Below are 17869 nucleotides of genomic sequence, written 5' to 3'. Positions count from 1 at the left end.
CATCTGACACAGTGGCTCAAAGGATTCGTTGCTCAGCCCACAGGGTAAATAATCCAACTTTAAGTGAACTTTTTAAGGAGGTCAAGCAAGAAGAGGTACTGATTGAAACTAGGGAAAAGGCCCTTAGAAAGATTAAAATTGTGATGCCTGGGCCAGAGACCACTGAGATAGAGATGCAGTGTATAAAATTGATGGATGACCAGAACCAGAAGATGGACAAATTGATTGTTCTACAGCATGAGAAGTTAATGAACAACAATCAGCAGTATCAGATGAATGGGGGACGTGAGACTGTGAGGAGAAGAGAGTATTTCCAAACAAGAGGCTGTTTCAGGTGTGCTAGACAAGGACATTTTGCAGCCAATTGTGTACAGCTGTGGAACTCACCAAGACCCGCTGGTAAGGTAACATCACAAAGTTTAGCAGCTTGGTGAAATGATGATGGGGAGTCCGGGAACACCATACAAACCCTCCGAACCATAAAGATCTGCATGATGGGGAGTGCCCGATGGTGTAGTATCCTACCTGAAGGATTGACAGGACCTACTCCACTGGTGACAGCTGTAGTGAATGGAAATCGATGCATGGTTCTGCTTGATAGTGGATCGCAAGTGTCAGTAATCTTTGAGCATTGGTACCGCAAGTATTTATCTGATGTCCCAATACTACTTCTCACTAGGGATGTGCAGGCTCGGTTCTACTCGGTTCCGTTCGGTTTTTTATACCGAATCTTATTGGCTATCCAAAACTCGTGACAGCTGATACCCAATAAGATTCGGTAAAAAAAACCGAACGGAACCAAGTAGAACCGAGCCTGCACATCCCTACTTCTCATAGGTCTTACCATCTGGGGACTAAGTGAACACAAATACCTCAATTTAGGATATGTAGTGGTGAACATCGAGTTCATTGAAAATTCAACCAGCATGATGGAGAAAATCTTAATGATTGCCTCAGTATGTCCAGACTCCCCAGGAGATAAAGAAGAGGTATCTATAATTGTAGGAACGAATACTCATTTATTCAAGTGCCTGGCTCTTTGGTGTCAGCAAGAGGATAAAGATGTCCACACAACCCTGGGTATGGATATGTTGTCCTTTAGTCTAAATATGAAAAACATGAATCCTACTGACGCAGATACATCAAAGACTGACAGATTGGAAACTTGTTTTGCTGGTAGTGACATTTCCTTTTCTGATAAGAGTTGGCTGTTACAAGAGATCATTCAGCATCCTCAAGTTTTTTCATGGGAAGAATGGGACATTGGGACAGCCACAGGGGTTGAACATTGCATCAAATTGAATGACCACCCCTTTCAGGGAAAGATCTAGCAGACTGGCTCCAGCTGATCTGGAGGATGTGAGGGAACATTTGAAGAATTTTATTGAGATGCATGTAATAACACACTCAGAAAGTCCTTATGCTTCACCAATTGTTGCAGCAAGAAAAAAATCAGGAGAGATAATAATGTGCATAGATTATAGAACACTCAACAATCGCACAGTTCCTGACCAATAGACCGTCCCCCGGATAGAGGAAGCACTTGACTGTCTTGTAGGCAGCAGTTGGGTTTCTGTGTTGGATTTGAGAAGCGAATACTACCAGATACCCATGCATCCATCAGATAGAAATAAGACTGCTTTTATCTGCCCATTGGGTTTCTTTGAATTCCTCAAGATGCCTCAGGGAATTAAGGGAGCTCCAGCAACCTTTCAAAGAACCATGGAGCAAACACTTGGTGATATGAATTATCGTGAAGTGATTGTTTATTTAGATGATATAATTGTTTTTGGAACCATTTTACTGGAACATAACCAACGTCTCATCAAGGTGTTTGACCGGTTGAGGTCCAGAGGACTTAAGATGTCCTTGGATAAATGCAGATTTTGTCAGTCATCTGTCAAGTACTTAGGCCATATAGTCAGCAGGGATGAAATTGCCACCGACCCATCAAAGGTGGAGGCAGTAATGAATTGGCCTAGACCAAAGAAGCTGAAAGAACTCAGATCCTTCTTAGGTTTCTGTGGATACTACAGAAAGTTTGTACCCCAATATTCTAAGATTGCTAAGCCCGTCAGCGATCTAACCAAGGGTTATGCTCCTGTGAGCAAGAAAAAACTGAAAGAGCGAGTTGCTTCAAAAGTTTATTATCGATCATCAGAGGAGTTTGGGGAACGTTGGACAGATGTCTGTGAGAAATCTTTTGCAGCATTAAAAGACAGCCTCACTAAAGCTCCTGTGCTAGCTTATGCTGATCCAAAGTTACCATATATATTACATATTGATGCTTCCTTTGATGGGTTAGGGGGAGTACTATATCAGCAGCATGAGAATGGACTTCGCCCAGTATCCTATATAAGTAGAGGATTGACTACTAGCGAAAGAAATTATCCTGTACATAAACTTGAGTTTTTATCTTTGAAATGGGCAATTGTTGATTGATTGCATGACTATCTATATGGAGCCAAGCTGGAAGTACATACAGACAATAACCCTTTGACTTACACCCATACCAGTGCCAAGTTAGATGCCACAGGACATCACTGGTTAGCCGCTTTAAGCATTTATGATTTCAGTTTAAAATATCGCACAGGTGTGAGCAATATAGATGCTGACAACCTTTCCCGTATCCCAGGTCAATCAGGAGATGAATGGGTGGAAGTTCCTGCCTCTTCAATTAGGAGCACCTATCAGTGTGTGTAAAGTAACAGTGGAACAAGTGTAGCAACAGCAAGTTACTTAGGTGTCTCCGAAAAAGTCCTTCCTCCTGTCTACTGTTGGCTTAGTACTATGGAATTGGATGGATTACCTAAAATATCTTATGAGCAAATGAAATTGGAGCAGCAGAGAGATCCTGTAATTGGTCCTGTGTTAAAGATAATCCAAAAGAAACATCCTTTAATTGATCCCAGTACCCTCTCTAAAGAGTCAAAGATATTATTAAAGCAGTGAAGGCAGTTGACTGTGAAAAGGGGGTTAATGTACAGAAGATGATGAAAAACCCATGGACAGGCATATCTCCAATTGGTACTGCCTCAGATATATCGGCCTCTAGTTTTAACGGCTCTTCATGACAAACATGGCCATCTAGGTGCCGATAAGACATTTGGGTTGATCTCTGATCAGTTCTTTTGGCCATGCATGGATAATGAAGTAAATCGGCATTGCAAGAATTGTGGATATTGCGTATTGAGGAAAAGATTACCAGAGCATGGAGCCCCATTGGTCAATATTACTAGTCAAGGGCCTTTAGATCTAATCTGCCTAGATTTTCTTACTATTGAAGGGCCATCGGGTAAAGAGTACCACATCTTAGTCATAACAGATCATTTTACTCGTTATGCTCAAGCCTATATAACCCCAAATCAGAAATCCACTACTTTAGCGAAGACATTGTGGGACAAGTTTTTTGTCCATTATGGATTATCAGCAAGAATACATACTGATCAAGGCAGAGAATTTGAAAGTCAATTGATCCGTGAGCTTTGTGCATGCTGTGGGATAACCAAGTCACATACAACTCCTTACCATCCCCAAGGTGACCCACAACCTGAAAGATTTAATAGAACACTATTAGACATGCTGGGTACACTGGATCCTCAGGCCAAACATCAGTGGAGTAGGTACTTGAGTCAGCTAGTGCATGTGTACAACTGCATGAAAACGGAATCAACTGGGTACTCCCCTTATGTACTAATGTTTGGGCGTGAGGCTCGTCTACCCATTGATGTGAGCCTGGGGGTTTCTGCTAACAACACTTCTTTTCAACCTCATACGAAATATGTACAACAATTAAGAAGGGAGCTAAAGGAAGCATATCAACTTGCTAGTCAAATTTCACAGAAATCCAGAGAAAGAAACAAGAGTTACTATGATATAAACGTAAAAGGGCATGCATTAAAAACTGGAGACAGAGTGCTACTGCGACAACTAGGATTGGCTAAAAGGAAGAAATTATTGAACAGATGGAGGGAGGAACCATATGTCATTGTTGAAAAATTACCAGACCTTCCTGTTTATCGGTTAAAATTGGATAATGAATCAGGACCTATTGTGACATATCATCGTCAACATCTTTTACCTATCAGCCGTGAAATTAATTTACCTGAACCCAGTAAAGAAACTCAACAGCCAAGTGAGAAGGAAAGTATTCGCTTAAAGAACAGAACAAGTAGACATCAACCTATATCTGTATGCGCGTCCCCATATAATGAAAATGGTGATACTGGGGAGGATAGTTATGAGTATAATACTGGAGGGTATTATTACAGAGATAGTTCACTCCCATTGTTAGATGATGAAGCTCAGTTGGAAAAGTATAATCACCAGACTGGTCATGATATAGATGACCCTGATGTAGACCCATCTAATGGTTTTACAGAGAGTAGAAATGTGGAGAGAATGTCAAGTTCTGGGATGTAATAGAAGGATCTCTATCAAATGATTCACCAACAGTCTCAGAAATAGTAAGCTATCTGGAACCAGTGAGGACTCTCAGTGACGTCCAGTACGAGAGCGAAAGCCTTCTATGATATTTACATATGAAAAGTAAGGATTACCGGCAGAAGTACCAAGGGTAATACAGTCATATTTTGTAAATTCATGGCCCTATTTTGGAAGTGTTTACTAGAGTTTGGATAATTTAGAATACTGGTCATTTTATGAAAAAAATAAATAAATTGGTGCTCTGTATTTGAAAATGCATAATACATCTGTTTCAGTACCTGAGCACCAGGGGGAGAATATAACACCTTGCAATAATAAAATAGGCACCTATAAGCATGTAAATAGTATATTAATAGTTGTGTATAATTTATAAATATGTTTAGTGTGCTACTGTAATGTAATGTATATGCACAGGTTTAACAGTGGGATCATTTATTCAGAGGACTGTGGACTATTGCAGTATTCCTGGCACTGAAGGGGTGCCGTTGACAGTTTGTAAAGGCACAGTTGGAGCTGGCGGTTGAGCAGATCTCAGAAAGTGGGTGACGGCTGCTTACCTGAGCAGAGGAGGCTGTGCCTGGTGTTGGAGAGCTGGAAACCAGGAATTAATTGAAGGAGAGACGCTGAGGTGACCACAGTTAGATAATTAGGGGGAGGATCCAGAGAGTGAGTGCTGCCTATAACTGAGATTTGAGAAGGCGAAACATGAGTCAGCCAACCAGAGGGTCTGAAGCCCAGCACCTCGGAGGAGTCTAGTCAGCGCTGCTGTGCCTGTGGAAGAGAAAGAAGGAGACAGAGATAAGTCTAAAATCAGTCCAATAGTACATTAGCTTAAAGACTACCTGCAAAGTAAAGTTCTACTACATTATTTCAGGCCACCAATACTTCAGAATATTATAGTAAGCGCTATTGGATAATACTACAGATATGTATATATGGAGAAATTAGTTATACTAACATCCAGCACCAGCTCAGCATTATACGTCTGGCCCTCAGACACCATAGACTCCTGCCTATTATATTTATATTCATACACAATTGCTATTAATGCATCAAAGATTATAAGAGCTAACTCTACAGACTGTTACATATCACTACTAAAGCCCATTGGATGAGAAGCGACTAATTTTAGGAATTCCCTATAAACCAAGACTTCAGAACTTAAATGCATATTAATCTACTAGCATGTGCACCAACGAGCATGGCCATTCACATTGACTAATAAGGGGAGTTTAAGAACAGAATATGAGAGGGCTAATCTCTTTAAAGCTTTAAAGAAAATGGGTTATTATCAGTATGTCATTTGTATAGAGAGATATTATGAACTAATGCTCAGCTTAATTGATAAATGTGTAAATGTTATTCCAAAAATTTTATGATTACTGCATTGTTCATTAACTGAATTCATATTCAGCAGAACAGAGAGTTGCAGTAAAATAAACTATGTAACTAATTTGTGTGTAATTCTGAGTATAAACATAGATGTTATAGTGAAGTGAATAATTGCTACTGTATATTTATAATTGTCATTGGTAGGTTACCAGTCTGAAATTAAGGTATACCAAGACACAAAACCAATACTTACCATTCAGGGGTGTTCCCAAGTCCACTCCAGGTGTAGCATAAGAAAATCCAAGACTTGGGAGGAGGCACTAAAGGGAAAGAAATATAGAGAGGTCTATTGTAACAAATAAAGGAAAGAGGATACCTGTTACATATATATATAGTGGTAGAAGCACTGGAGAAGTCTGGGATGGCATATTTGTGTGTCCCAGATTCCTGTCATATGTGTTTTAAAATCCCCAGGAAAAGTCTGTTATGCCAAATTGACCAGAAGTGTCAGCTCTGGGTAAAAGCCGGATAATGGGTTCTAGGGGTGTGGATGTGAGAAGAGAAGGGGGGGCTCCATCCTCAGGCCATTCCAGGTGTTGGTCATTTCAGTCTGAGAGCAGGCTGGTTAGTAAATGCACCTGGAAGTGGCTCAGATAAGCTGTGTTAGGTTTTGGTTCAGTGTCTCACATACCCTGGGGTTGAACAGACACTGAGGTTTGTTCAGAGACACTGTGTTAACTGGAAGTACTGTGTTTGTGTTTGTTTATTTTGCACAATAAAACTGGTTCCAACCAGCTTACACAAAAACCCTGGACTGGTGTGCTGTTTCCAGGCTGCTGTGTGTAAGAAAGTGACCATCTACCCCAGGAGAGGGACCCCTGCCTCGACTATATTGCAATATATATATAAAACTTTTATTGATAGGGGCCCCCACACATTTGTTGTCCAGGAGCCCCCACAGACCTTAATCTAGCCCTGCTTACAGATTACATAAACTAATAAGTGAACAAGAAAAAAGTAACTTACAGTACATTACAGTGCAGGACAAGGACATGGATTATATACATTGCTGCAATAGCAATTAAAACACTCACAATAAGCAGCAGGGAGTTAGCAGTCAAGTGTTAGGTGCCCTTGTGGGAAGTAAGGAGTAGAAGAAAGTGTAAGGAGTAGCACATGAGGGAAGAGGTCCCTGATAATGAGAGTTTACATTCTAAAGGTAAGGGGCAGACAGACAGTTGTGAGACAGAAAGGGAAGATAGGGAGGAAAGAGCATGAAGTTGGTTAGGATGAGAGCTGGAAGGCCTTGATGAAGTAGTGGGTCTTGAGACCCCACTTGAAGATTTGTAGAGAGAGGTGGAGAGTCTGATAGTGAGAGGGAGGTGCAGAGTCTGATATGGAGAAGAAGAGAGTTTCAAAGATAGGTAGCAGCATGGGGAAAATCTTGGAGACGGGAGTAGGAGGAAGTAATCAGTTGGCAGGAGAGACAGCGTCATTTGTTGAGCAAAGTGGACAGGCAGGAATGTGAAGAGAGATGAGGTTAGAGATGTAAGCTGGAGAGGATTGGGTGGACTTTGTAGGCAAGTGTAAGAACCTTGAATTGGCATTTATAGGGGAAGGGGATCCAGTGTAGGGCTTGAAGGAGAGGGTAGGCAGATGTAGAAGTTTTGGAGGGGAAGATGAGCCGAGCAGCAGCATTGAGGACTGATTGTAGTGGAGAGAGGTGGGAGTTTGGGAGGCCAGCTACAGTAGGAGAAGGTTACAGTAGTCCAATCTGGAGATGACCAGCAAGTGGATGAGGGTTTTAGTAGCATCCAGGGCAAGGAAGGACCTAACCCTTTAAATATTTTTGAGATGGAAATGGCAGGACTGTGAGAGGTGCCGAATGTGTGGTGAGAAGGAGGAGTCTAGCATAACTCCAAGACAGCGCACTTTGGGACTAGAGGAGATAGTTGTGCCGTCAATAGATAATGAAATTGTGGGAAGTGAGGTAATGGAAGAGGGTGAGAAAATGATCAGCTCAGTCAGTTTGAATCTTCTCAGACAATATTTTACATTGGCCGAGTTTAAAAAGTGTGAGATTACTCTCACATTTTCTAAACTCTCTCCCTATTACATTTGGCCCTAAGAGTCATTTGTTGATACATAAAGCTGGATCTGTGTTGGAATCTAAGAGTATTGTGTAAAGTCTAATATAATTATTTGTCTTCTTTAGGTTTGGTAGCCTGCAAGAGAAGAGGAAGCCATTTATAAACCAAATGCAAACTTATGGCTCTGCACTTGTTCTCTTGCCAGCTTTCTCTTATTCAATGAACACTGCTGTCTCCTTTAGGACACTCTACACTCTAGAAGACTTTGATATGACCAGCAGAGCTGTGTTCTTCAATCCACAATATCTTGCCAACCTGACTCTTTACTGGAAAGACAAGAAGCTCAAGTTCAGACGAATGTCATCTGGGCTCATGATGGTGAGCGCCGCCATTGAACTATGCGAGACAGTGACACTTTTTGGATTCTGGCCATTTTCTCAAGATCTTAATGGAATTGTCATCCCTCACCACTACTATGATAATGCTCTTCCTAAGCCCGGATTCCACTCTATGTCTGATGAATTCTACCAGTACTTACAGATGCACAGTAAAGGATCTCTGCAACTCAACCTGGGGCCATGTTAACGTATTTTGTAATTATGTGTCATTGCTTAAGTTAGTTTTTTGCACTCACATGCAGAGGAAAACTAACACATGAAGTTAGATAGCATAATTCTCAAACACAAGAAAAAAAATGTATTAGATACTTTATTATTTATCATACTATAAATTAAAATATCACCTTCCTACTCTACTGGAGACAGTTGAAGCCCCTGCCACATCCGTCTTGATGCCCAATGCACCGTATCCAGGTGGGATATCAACAATAGATGTAGAACAGTATATCATGATATACCATACTGACATTGTTCCTACTGCTTTGATGTAAGAGTATTAAATTCTACTTAGTTACATTTTTCCATACTGTCATTTCTGCATTTCCATTTAAACCATTGGTTTTTAGGAACCTTGAAAATCTACATATGTATCCCTTTTTTACAGTGAGAAAAAAAATATTTGGACTGAGGTTACTATATAGGCACAAAATTGGATTGATAAAACTTTTTTTTATACAATAGTTTATCAATGTGATATAACATCATAGAAATAGATAACAATACAAGTGCATAAATCAATTAAACATTTGTTGACAAATAACATAATTGTATTTAAAACTTAAAGACTTTTATCCAAAATAGTCCAAAAAGATGAATAATCCCATTTGTGTTACAGTAACTGGAGAAGAGACATTTACCCCAGTCAGTGGTACTGCATTGTAAATTCCCTGATGATTACAGCTGGAGAGTGTATAAAGGCGCTCAATTATCACTGTATTGTTCCACAAAGTTTTAAAAACAGAGGTAAATGAGCGCTAGTGTGAGTAAATGTGAGTGTGTGTGTAAATAAAACAGAAAAGAGAAAAAATAGACCTTTTAAATTGAAGGGTAAAACTATTTTAAATAATTGAAAATTGAAAAGGAGAAATAAAAATAAAAACAGATAGGCCTTCATTCAGAGGTGGCCGTACAGACTACGACCGCACGGCCGCCTCAATGTTTGTGCAATGCGCATGCGCACGAGGGAGCCGGCTTATTCATGCGCATGCGTGAGACCCGCTTCGACCGACAGCGCTGGTCGTAGCGGGTCTCTTTCCAAAAGGGGAGAGCTGTCAATGTTGATTGACAGCTCGCCCCGTTTTATAAGGCGGGCCGGGGGGGTGGCAGCCCAAATGGAGGCGTTCCCATGGGAATGCCTACCATTTGGGGGAGGCCCCACAGACATCACTAGTGATGTCAGTGGAGAGTTTCCAGCTCTGACAGAGCCAGAAGCTCTCCGGGGCTTACAACAAGTGAGACCCTACCCTAGGGTCTCGTCGTAAGCCCCGATGATCGCGATGGTCTATGACCATCGTGACCATCACCCTAGCGGTCGTTAGCGCTGTGGGTGTAAACCCACAGCCTAACGACCGAAACAGAGGCGGCCGGTCAGGATGAAAGCGTCCGCCCAGTTTCTGAGCGATCGCTTGCATCCTCCGACCACCTCTGAATGAGGGCCATAGTATCCAGCATATAAAGGCACATAATGTTTATAGTTTTTTTAGAAAATAGGGGGCTAATTGTGACTAGATCGCTTTGCGGATTTTACATCCACAGATAGTATTAGTGCAGGTTTGCGGTGACTAACCTTAAAATTACCTTACACCTCCTGATGTCTTGGTGTTGTCTGGTCTCAGCTGAGGCAGTCTTCATGGTCTGGCTGTTTGTGGCTTTGCTGCCGTTTTGATGATGTTTTGTGCTGGGACCGCTCCGCTGTGCTCTGCCATATGCAATGGCCATTGGTTGCTATGCTCTTGCCCACTGGTATCCAAAGCATTTTGAAGCTCTGCGGCTTTTTTGTCAAGGATAGAAATGTTCTGTCATGCTACTTTATTTATAGGTAAAAACTTTATTGTTCCATAAAAACAGGATGTGAAAAATAGGAAGAAAAAAACAGGAAGTGACCTGTCAAAAAAAGCGGTAACCACATGCCTCTGTAGGACCTTGTTACTTGAATGCTGGAAGAAGACAGAGAAAAGAGGTAAATAAAATAAATAAATAAATAAATAATAAATAAATCTAAATAAATTAAAAATTATGTGGTAATGTTAAAATATATATTTGTTGGAATTTTTTTTTTTAATTGTTTTTATAAAAATACAGTCCACTTAGAGCCTGATTCAGACCCGCTCGCAAGTGCGCAGCTCTTGCAAGTGGGTCGACGGTCCCCCACTTTGCATGCACCTCCTCCGAATACCTGGCATTTGTGGGCTGCCCTACTGACATCACTCATGATGTCAGTAGTGGACCTCCTGCTCTATTAGAGCAGGAAGTCCACTCGGGCTTGCCAGAGCCGATACCCTACCACAGGGTCTCGTCGCAAGCCTGATGGTTGCGATAATCACGACCATCTCCAGGCCGCTCGCACAAGCTGTGGATGGTCACACACAGCTTTGCAAGAGGGCTGGAGGAAGGAGGAAAATCCAGTGAGTTTCATTTTTCTTGAGTGCTCTAACTATGTTTCCTCTTCGCCAATTGTTTTTTACCTTTTGAATTCCTAAGAACTTGAGACCTCTTAGATCTTTGTTGTGAAAGTCCAGAAAATGTTGATGCTGTGAGTGCTGAGTCCTTTCTTTATGTTATAAATGTGTTCGGCCACTCTTGTTTTGAGTTTCTTCTTGGTTTGGCCCATGTATTGTATGCCACAAGGACACTCCAACAGATATATGACACCTTTTGTCAAAGACTAATTTACATAATTCCATATTTACATATGCTTTATGCTGTATAATGAAGCAGTACATGAGATTTAATAGGGCATTGGTACTTCCATTTTGTTTCTCTGTCCATGGAGATTTAAATGGAAATGAGTGTGTGTCTTTAAGGCCGCTCCCTAGGGAAACTGTTTATCTAACAAAGTGAACGAGATCATGCCCATATATGTATTCTTGTGCTGGGGAAACTATTCAGACTAAATATGGGATGCAGCACTCCATGAGTATCACTCAAAAAGAATTCAGTTTCAATTCTGATTGTCAAGGAGGAGTTAGAAAGAATAAGCATTGTCTATTATCTGATAATGGTAGTGGGCATATAAGGGGCGTATAATCTGAATATTGTAATAATGTATAAATATTGTGAGACAATGTCAATCGTGGTTGACTACTGCATTAACCCTGGGATAATATGTCCCAGTTAAGGGCTTGATCTAATTATTTAATTAATTAATAAAATGACAAATTCTTAAGTATACTGGTTTGGAGAATATTACCTATTATGGTACAACACCTGGTTAAAGGTAACATAGACAGTTTTGGAGGCACTTGCTTACGACTTTACAACATCCATCATCTACCTGTGCACCTGTCAGGTTTCCTCACTACCTCAACAATGGGAGAGGAGTGGCTGTACCTGCTGTCTGGGCAACAGCTGGGACATCCAATCTCCAAAATCTTCGTGAGTATCAGAATTAATTATATATATACATTATGTGTATATATATATATATATATGTATGTTTCTGTGCTCCGAGATGTTATGTAATGAGAGGAAATGGGTGACTACGTGATGAAGGTGGTTTAGCTAAAGTCGAACTCAGAGATGATTTTATATATTGTGTGTTGTTGCATTTAAGTAATATTGCTAAAAATAGAGTTAACTGTATTAAGATGCTTTAATAATTTTAAACTGTGGACTGATCACCTACAGTTCAGTAATATTTGTGTAGTGAAGAATGTACGAATTATGAATGTATGAAATGTGGAGATGTACCTGTTTTTCGACAGACAGACGTGTGGCAAGAGGTAATACAAATGTGTTTGTATTTGCTTGGAGAAAAACAGGTGACCATAGAAAGCTTGTTCTGACTATGTGCATTTCTTTGGTGAGTGTTAAAATGATAAGAGATGATAAAATGTGTATTCCAGTGGATGGAAATAAAAAGTGCAGCATAAAGTGTGAATTTGTAATGTTTACATAATAGGTATAAGTAATTCTAAATTAAATGCAGAGATCAGCCCGTGCGCGTGCGTAAAGTATGTCTTTCTTAAACAAATGTATGTTGTTGGGGACACAATGGCAGACTGCAGCTGCTATTGCTATTTCTATAATTGTGTCTGTAATGTTTAAAAATATTCTTGAAATCTTTAAAATAGTGTTTAGTATCTGGGAAACAAAACGCTGTCACAGTATCTCAAAAACAGTCAGGCAGAGTTTACGTTATTGTTTGCCAAGAAAAGTGCTTATACGTTCAGAATGTCTCAGACAAAAGACAGAGTTTACAAAAGCAAGAGAACTATAAAGGCTTATAGATTTATTACATTATCATTGTTACATAAACCAATAGAGAAAGTTTGGAAACAGCTAATTTTTAGAGAAATGTGATTTTTGATATAAATAGTGTTGATGTTATTACTGACCATAAGCCAAATGTTTAATGCTACGTTATAGTAGACTAAATAAGAAATATTTGAGGCAGTTGCAGCTAATCATAAAGGATTCCACATGATTACATGCTTAAGGGACTTTTTAAGGCTAGGTTGAATGATGCATAACGTAATAGGACAGCATTTTAATATCTGGAGTGAGAAGAACAATACTTTAACATAATTGCCAACTTAACAAGGAGAGGACAGACACAGATCTTGTGCAGAACAGAGATGTTGGGTTGGAAGATATTTGGATATAAGTGAAGAGATGTATGTTTGTTTGGTTTGGTTAATAGCGTCATTCGTGAGTGTAAGTATTTTAAATTGAATACGGTAGAAGACCAGCAGCCAATAGAGAGACTGACATAGTGTATTAGCAGACACTGAACATTTGGTGAGAAAGTTCAACCTCGCAGCTATATTCAAAATGCCGTATAGTGAGGAAAAACCAATAATGAGACTATTACAATTGTCAATGAGGAAATAATGACTCCATGTGATAGATTTGTTGCATTGTCTTGTGTAAGATATGGTTGAATTTTGGCTATGTTTTTTTTAGATGTATTTAACAATATTTAGAGACAGATTGAATATGAGGAACATTAGACAGTTTATAGTCAACGATGACACCAAGGCAGCGAGCTTGTGAAGTGAGGGTGATTGTCGAGTTATCAAGTTGTCAATGGTTATAGGGATATCAGCATGGTAACTATTGTTGACTGGTAGATATATAATTAATTCTGCTTTGGATACAGTAATTTTGAGGTGGCAAGGTGACATTCCAAGATGTAATGGTGGAGAGATATACAGTGACACAGATGAGCGCAGTTAGTGACAAATCTGGGGGGAATAGGGAGAATTTCAGTATCCTCTGCATACAGATGATATTGAAAACCAAAGGAGCAGATTAGTTTGCTAAGAATGGAGGTAAAATCAGAAAAGTGCACAGTATAAGAGCGATTATATAAGTAGGATGTCAATCAAGAAGGGATGTCTCTTGAAAACCTAGGGATTATAGTGTTTGGATAGGAAGACAGTGCTGTTTCTGTGGAGTATTAGGAATGAGATGAGAAGAGTGTAGATACTTCATCTATATTAGAGGGGTCTAATAAACATGATCCCATATACTTCCTATGTTCAGAGCAGGATTGTAAACTTTTGTAATGACAAACTGTTTAACTTGTTCTTTCAATATTTTCAGAGTGAGAAACTGTCTGTCTGTGTACCTAGTGCGTCAGTGTGAGTATCACTCTGTCTGTGTACCTAGTGCGTCAGTGTGAGTATCACTCTGTCTGTGTACCTAGTGCGTCAGTGTGAGTATCACTCTGTCTGTGTACCTAGTGCGTCAGTGTGAGTATCACTCTGTCTGTGTACCTAGTGCGTCAGTGTGAGTATCACTCTGTCTGTGTACCTAGTGCGTCAGTGTGAGTATCACTCTGTCTGTGTACCTAGTGCATCAGTGTGAGTATCACTCTGTCTGTGTACCTAGTGCGTCAGTGTGAGTATCACTCTGTCTGTGTACCTAGTGCGTCAGTGTGAGTATCACTCTGTCTGTGTACCTAGTGCGTCAGTGTGAGTATCACTCTGTCTGTGTACCTAGTGCGTCAGTGTGAGTATCACTCTGTCTGTGTACCTAGTGCGTCAGTGTGAGTATCACTCTGTCTGTGTACCTAGTGCGTCAGTGTGAGTATCACTCTGTCTGTGTACCTAGTGCGTCAGTGTGAGTATCACTCTGTCTGTGTACCTAGTGCGTCAGTGTGAGTATCACTCTGTCTGTGTACCTAGTGCGTCAGTGTGAGTATCACTCTGTCTGTGTACCTAGTGCGTCAGTGTGAGTATCACTCTGTCTGTGTACCTAGTGCGTCAGTGTGAGTATCACTCTGTCTGTGTACCTAGTGTGTCAGTGTGAGTATCACTCTCTCTGTGTACCTAGTGCGTCAGTGTGAGTATCACTCTGTCTGTGTACCTAGTGCGTCAGTGTGAGTATCACTCTGTCTGTGTACCTAGTGCGTCAGTGTGAGTATCACTCTGTCTGTGTACCTAGTGCGTCAGTGTGAGTTTAACTCTCTCTCTATACCCCTCCCAGACTGAGAAAAAGCTGCCCGGAGGAGGAGAAGTTTTGTTTCAAAGAAATGCTTTAACTATCTCAGAACATGATACTGTGTCTGTATTCTTGCATCATAGGTTTCGTTTGTACCTCAGCCAGGGTACTAATAAAAGAAGGTTATGAAACATACTTTTTAGTAAATATACATAGTATCTACATAATGTTTTAATAAAGCAAAAGGATATATTCTGAAAAAGTTTACAATATTTTCAAAATAATCTGCAATTTTTTATGTTCTTACAGATGACGCAGTCCTTATCTAACAGTGCGCTATGGTTATATTCAAAGTTATTTTAAACTTCAATAAGAGATATTAACAAACAATTATGTTTCTTTTGCAGAAGCAAGTTGAAAGTTTAATGGGACAAAATCCAACTATATACTGATAATTTTAAATATACAGGACGTTGTTTTCCACCATCTCGAAGACATTTATATCCTTAAAGGGTGGCATTAATTGTAAAGTGTTGAATTGCATCTATTGGTTTTACATACTGTTGTTCATATATTTAATAATGCTCAACTTAAACATTTCTTACAGCCAGATTTTTTTTCTTGATGGGGGATAATATGTTAGACTCATATCAATCTTACATATGTCATAATTTCAGGTGTGCTACATTGATCTTCTTTATCCTCAACAGGGAGGAATATGGTTGATTATGGTTAATGATGAGGAAAAAGGAAGACAATGAACATGTTTGCAATAATGAAATATAAAAATATTATTCAGTAATGGGAAGTTTCATTAGATAATCATGACTTAGTTCTCTTTACTGATGATAACTGTTACAGAGATACATAATGTTTTTTTTGGTTACAGGGAATGCATTACAGTGACTACCACATTCAACGTAGTTAGCTGAATGTGATGTACAGTATTGATTATAGCAATTGGAAACATAAGGGTTACCGCATAGCTTCTGGGAACTATAATTTTACATGTACAAACAGTTAAGGAACTGAAAGAAGCGATATGTTTACTAATAATAAGTTGTAGTAATTAAGTGTCAGGTACAAACTAAAGAGATTGATATTATTCTCATGGGTAACATATTAGCTGACAGGTTAGTATGAAAGGTAATTTTAAGTACATATGATGAACCAGTTATAGAAACTCAGTTGATGGTGTTTAAGAATTATCACATTTAACCAATTAAGACAATATCAGGAAAATACTTCTCACAATAAGGTCAATGTCTGGAAATTAGAGCATTGTTACAAGAGAAGTTGATAATGGGTATTTGAGTAGAATTGAAATTAATACAAGCCTTATAGAGATGTTCATGGGTTAGTACATTTAAGAGCAGATAATATGAATCACATTGTACAATCTTACTGGTATGCTCGAGCCAGAGATAAAGTGAAAATGTGAATGTTTATGTAATTTGGTTGATAAACAATGTAGAGATAATGGTACCTACTAAAACATTTTCAAAGTACTATTGATAATTGATTTTATTCAGTTACCAATGAAGAAAAAAAATGGATTGAAGTATGTTGATTAAAAAAGGATTGAAGTATGTCGATGAAAGGATTTGGAGTATGTTGATTAGAAAGGAGAGGAGCATGTCGAAAAAGAGGATTAAAGTATGTTCTTGTTAAGGTTTTAGGATATTTTAAAATATAGTGTTAGCATGTTCTTGGAGTTTACTGAATTTATATCTCCATAATGCTAAGAGAAGAGATTTTGGAGGAATTTGTATATAAGGTATAGTTTGCTTACTGTAAGTGTTATTGAAAGTTACAGGGGAAGTTTTTCAAATAAGTGAAATGATGGGAATAAAATGAAAGTTACACACAATGGTGTTATAGAAAAATAAATGAGTTTAAACTTACAAAAGAGACAGGAATGGCATTGTTTGAAGGCCTACATTTGGTGCTTCATAGTAATAGAATCACACCTGAGCCTTATCTCACTCTCTCCTTATTATTAATTTTTTGAACTACAATCAAGATGTATTACTAAACCAAAGACTGATTTAAGATTACAACATGATTTGATTGTTCAATATTTTATACAATTGTCTAAGCAGCTACAACAAGAAGATTTTTGGGGAAGCTCAACATGATATTCAACTAACATCAGCATTTGATGAAGAAGATGAAATACAGTCTAGAGACTATGATGGTATGATGAGAAGTTTGTTACATTCTGGTTCCCTTACAGATCAAGATGGGATAGTCCTTGGCATGGCTAAGCTGATAACAGATACAGCTATAAAGATTGCTGAGAAGGACACCTGGATTCATGGCTCACATTGAAAAAGGTCAGAGAGAGATCGAGCTTAAAGGGGACTTATTCTCAGACTCAAGTGCTGATATAAAGACTGTGATATAAGACTATGAGAACTCTTCAATCAAGATGGAGATTATTGCTCACAATAGACTATGATATAGACTGATGACAACGGAAGCATAATTTTTCTTAGCTGCGTGATGGAAACAATCATGTTTATTGCAACATTGAGACTTATTTTTATTTTGGAGAGAGGGCGAGCAAGGGTTCATGGTCTGGTATGACTACACATCCAGTAGTGTGGATGATGGGGTTATTCAATAAGTCCTTTCCTTCCTCTTTTCTAAGCAGGGAAAATGATCGGTATCAGAAGTCTGATTTATCATCTATTGAAAAGTGAATTTGCATTTACTGTACTAAACCAGAAGAAAGGTGTATACTATGGTGTATGGATATTATTCAAAAGAGTATCCAATTCTACAAAAATATTCATTGATGGGTAAAGTATTAAATGCTACTAATTGTTGAATTTGTGCCAGAACCATTCTTGAGTTGAAATATACTGAAAATACTAAGATAATTAACATAAAAACAAGTGAGAATTGTGAAAGAAGTTGTAAACAGGAAAAGGGGTTACTGATAACTATAACTTAACAAAACCACTAATAATTATGTTATTTCCATATGTAAGT

The 17869-nt window shown here is 39.0% G+C and overlaps 1 protein-coding gene across 1 annotated transcript in view; it reads left to right on the top strand.

Moving 5' to 3' along the window:
- LOC148513902 (alpha-2,8-sialyltransferase 8E-like) overlaps positions 1-8458 on the top strand; it is a 70037-nt gene extending 61579 nt beyond the window's left edge. Inside the window, exon 6 of the mRNA XM_088481323.1 lies at positions 7994-8458. Coding sequence (XP_088337449.1) covers positions 7994-8453 — 460 coding nt within the window. The 3' untranslated portion in view covers positions 8454-8458. The remainder of the gene's footprint in view (positions 1-7993) is intronic.
- Positions 8459-17869: the final 9411 nt, after the last annotated feature.

Source organism: Taudactylus pleione, unplaced genomic scaffold (assembly GCF_031769625.1).
Source record: "Taudactylus pleione unplaced genomic scaffold, aTauple2 ptg000268l, whole genome shotgun sequence".
Taxonomy (NCBI): Eukaryota; Metazoa; Chordata; class Amphibia; order Anura; family Myobatrachidae; genus Taudactylus; species Taudactylus pleione.
Note: the sequence above shows the minus strand (reverse complement) of the source record. Positions and strands in the feature narration are given on the sequence as shown.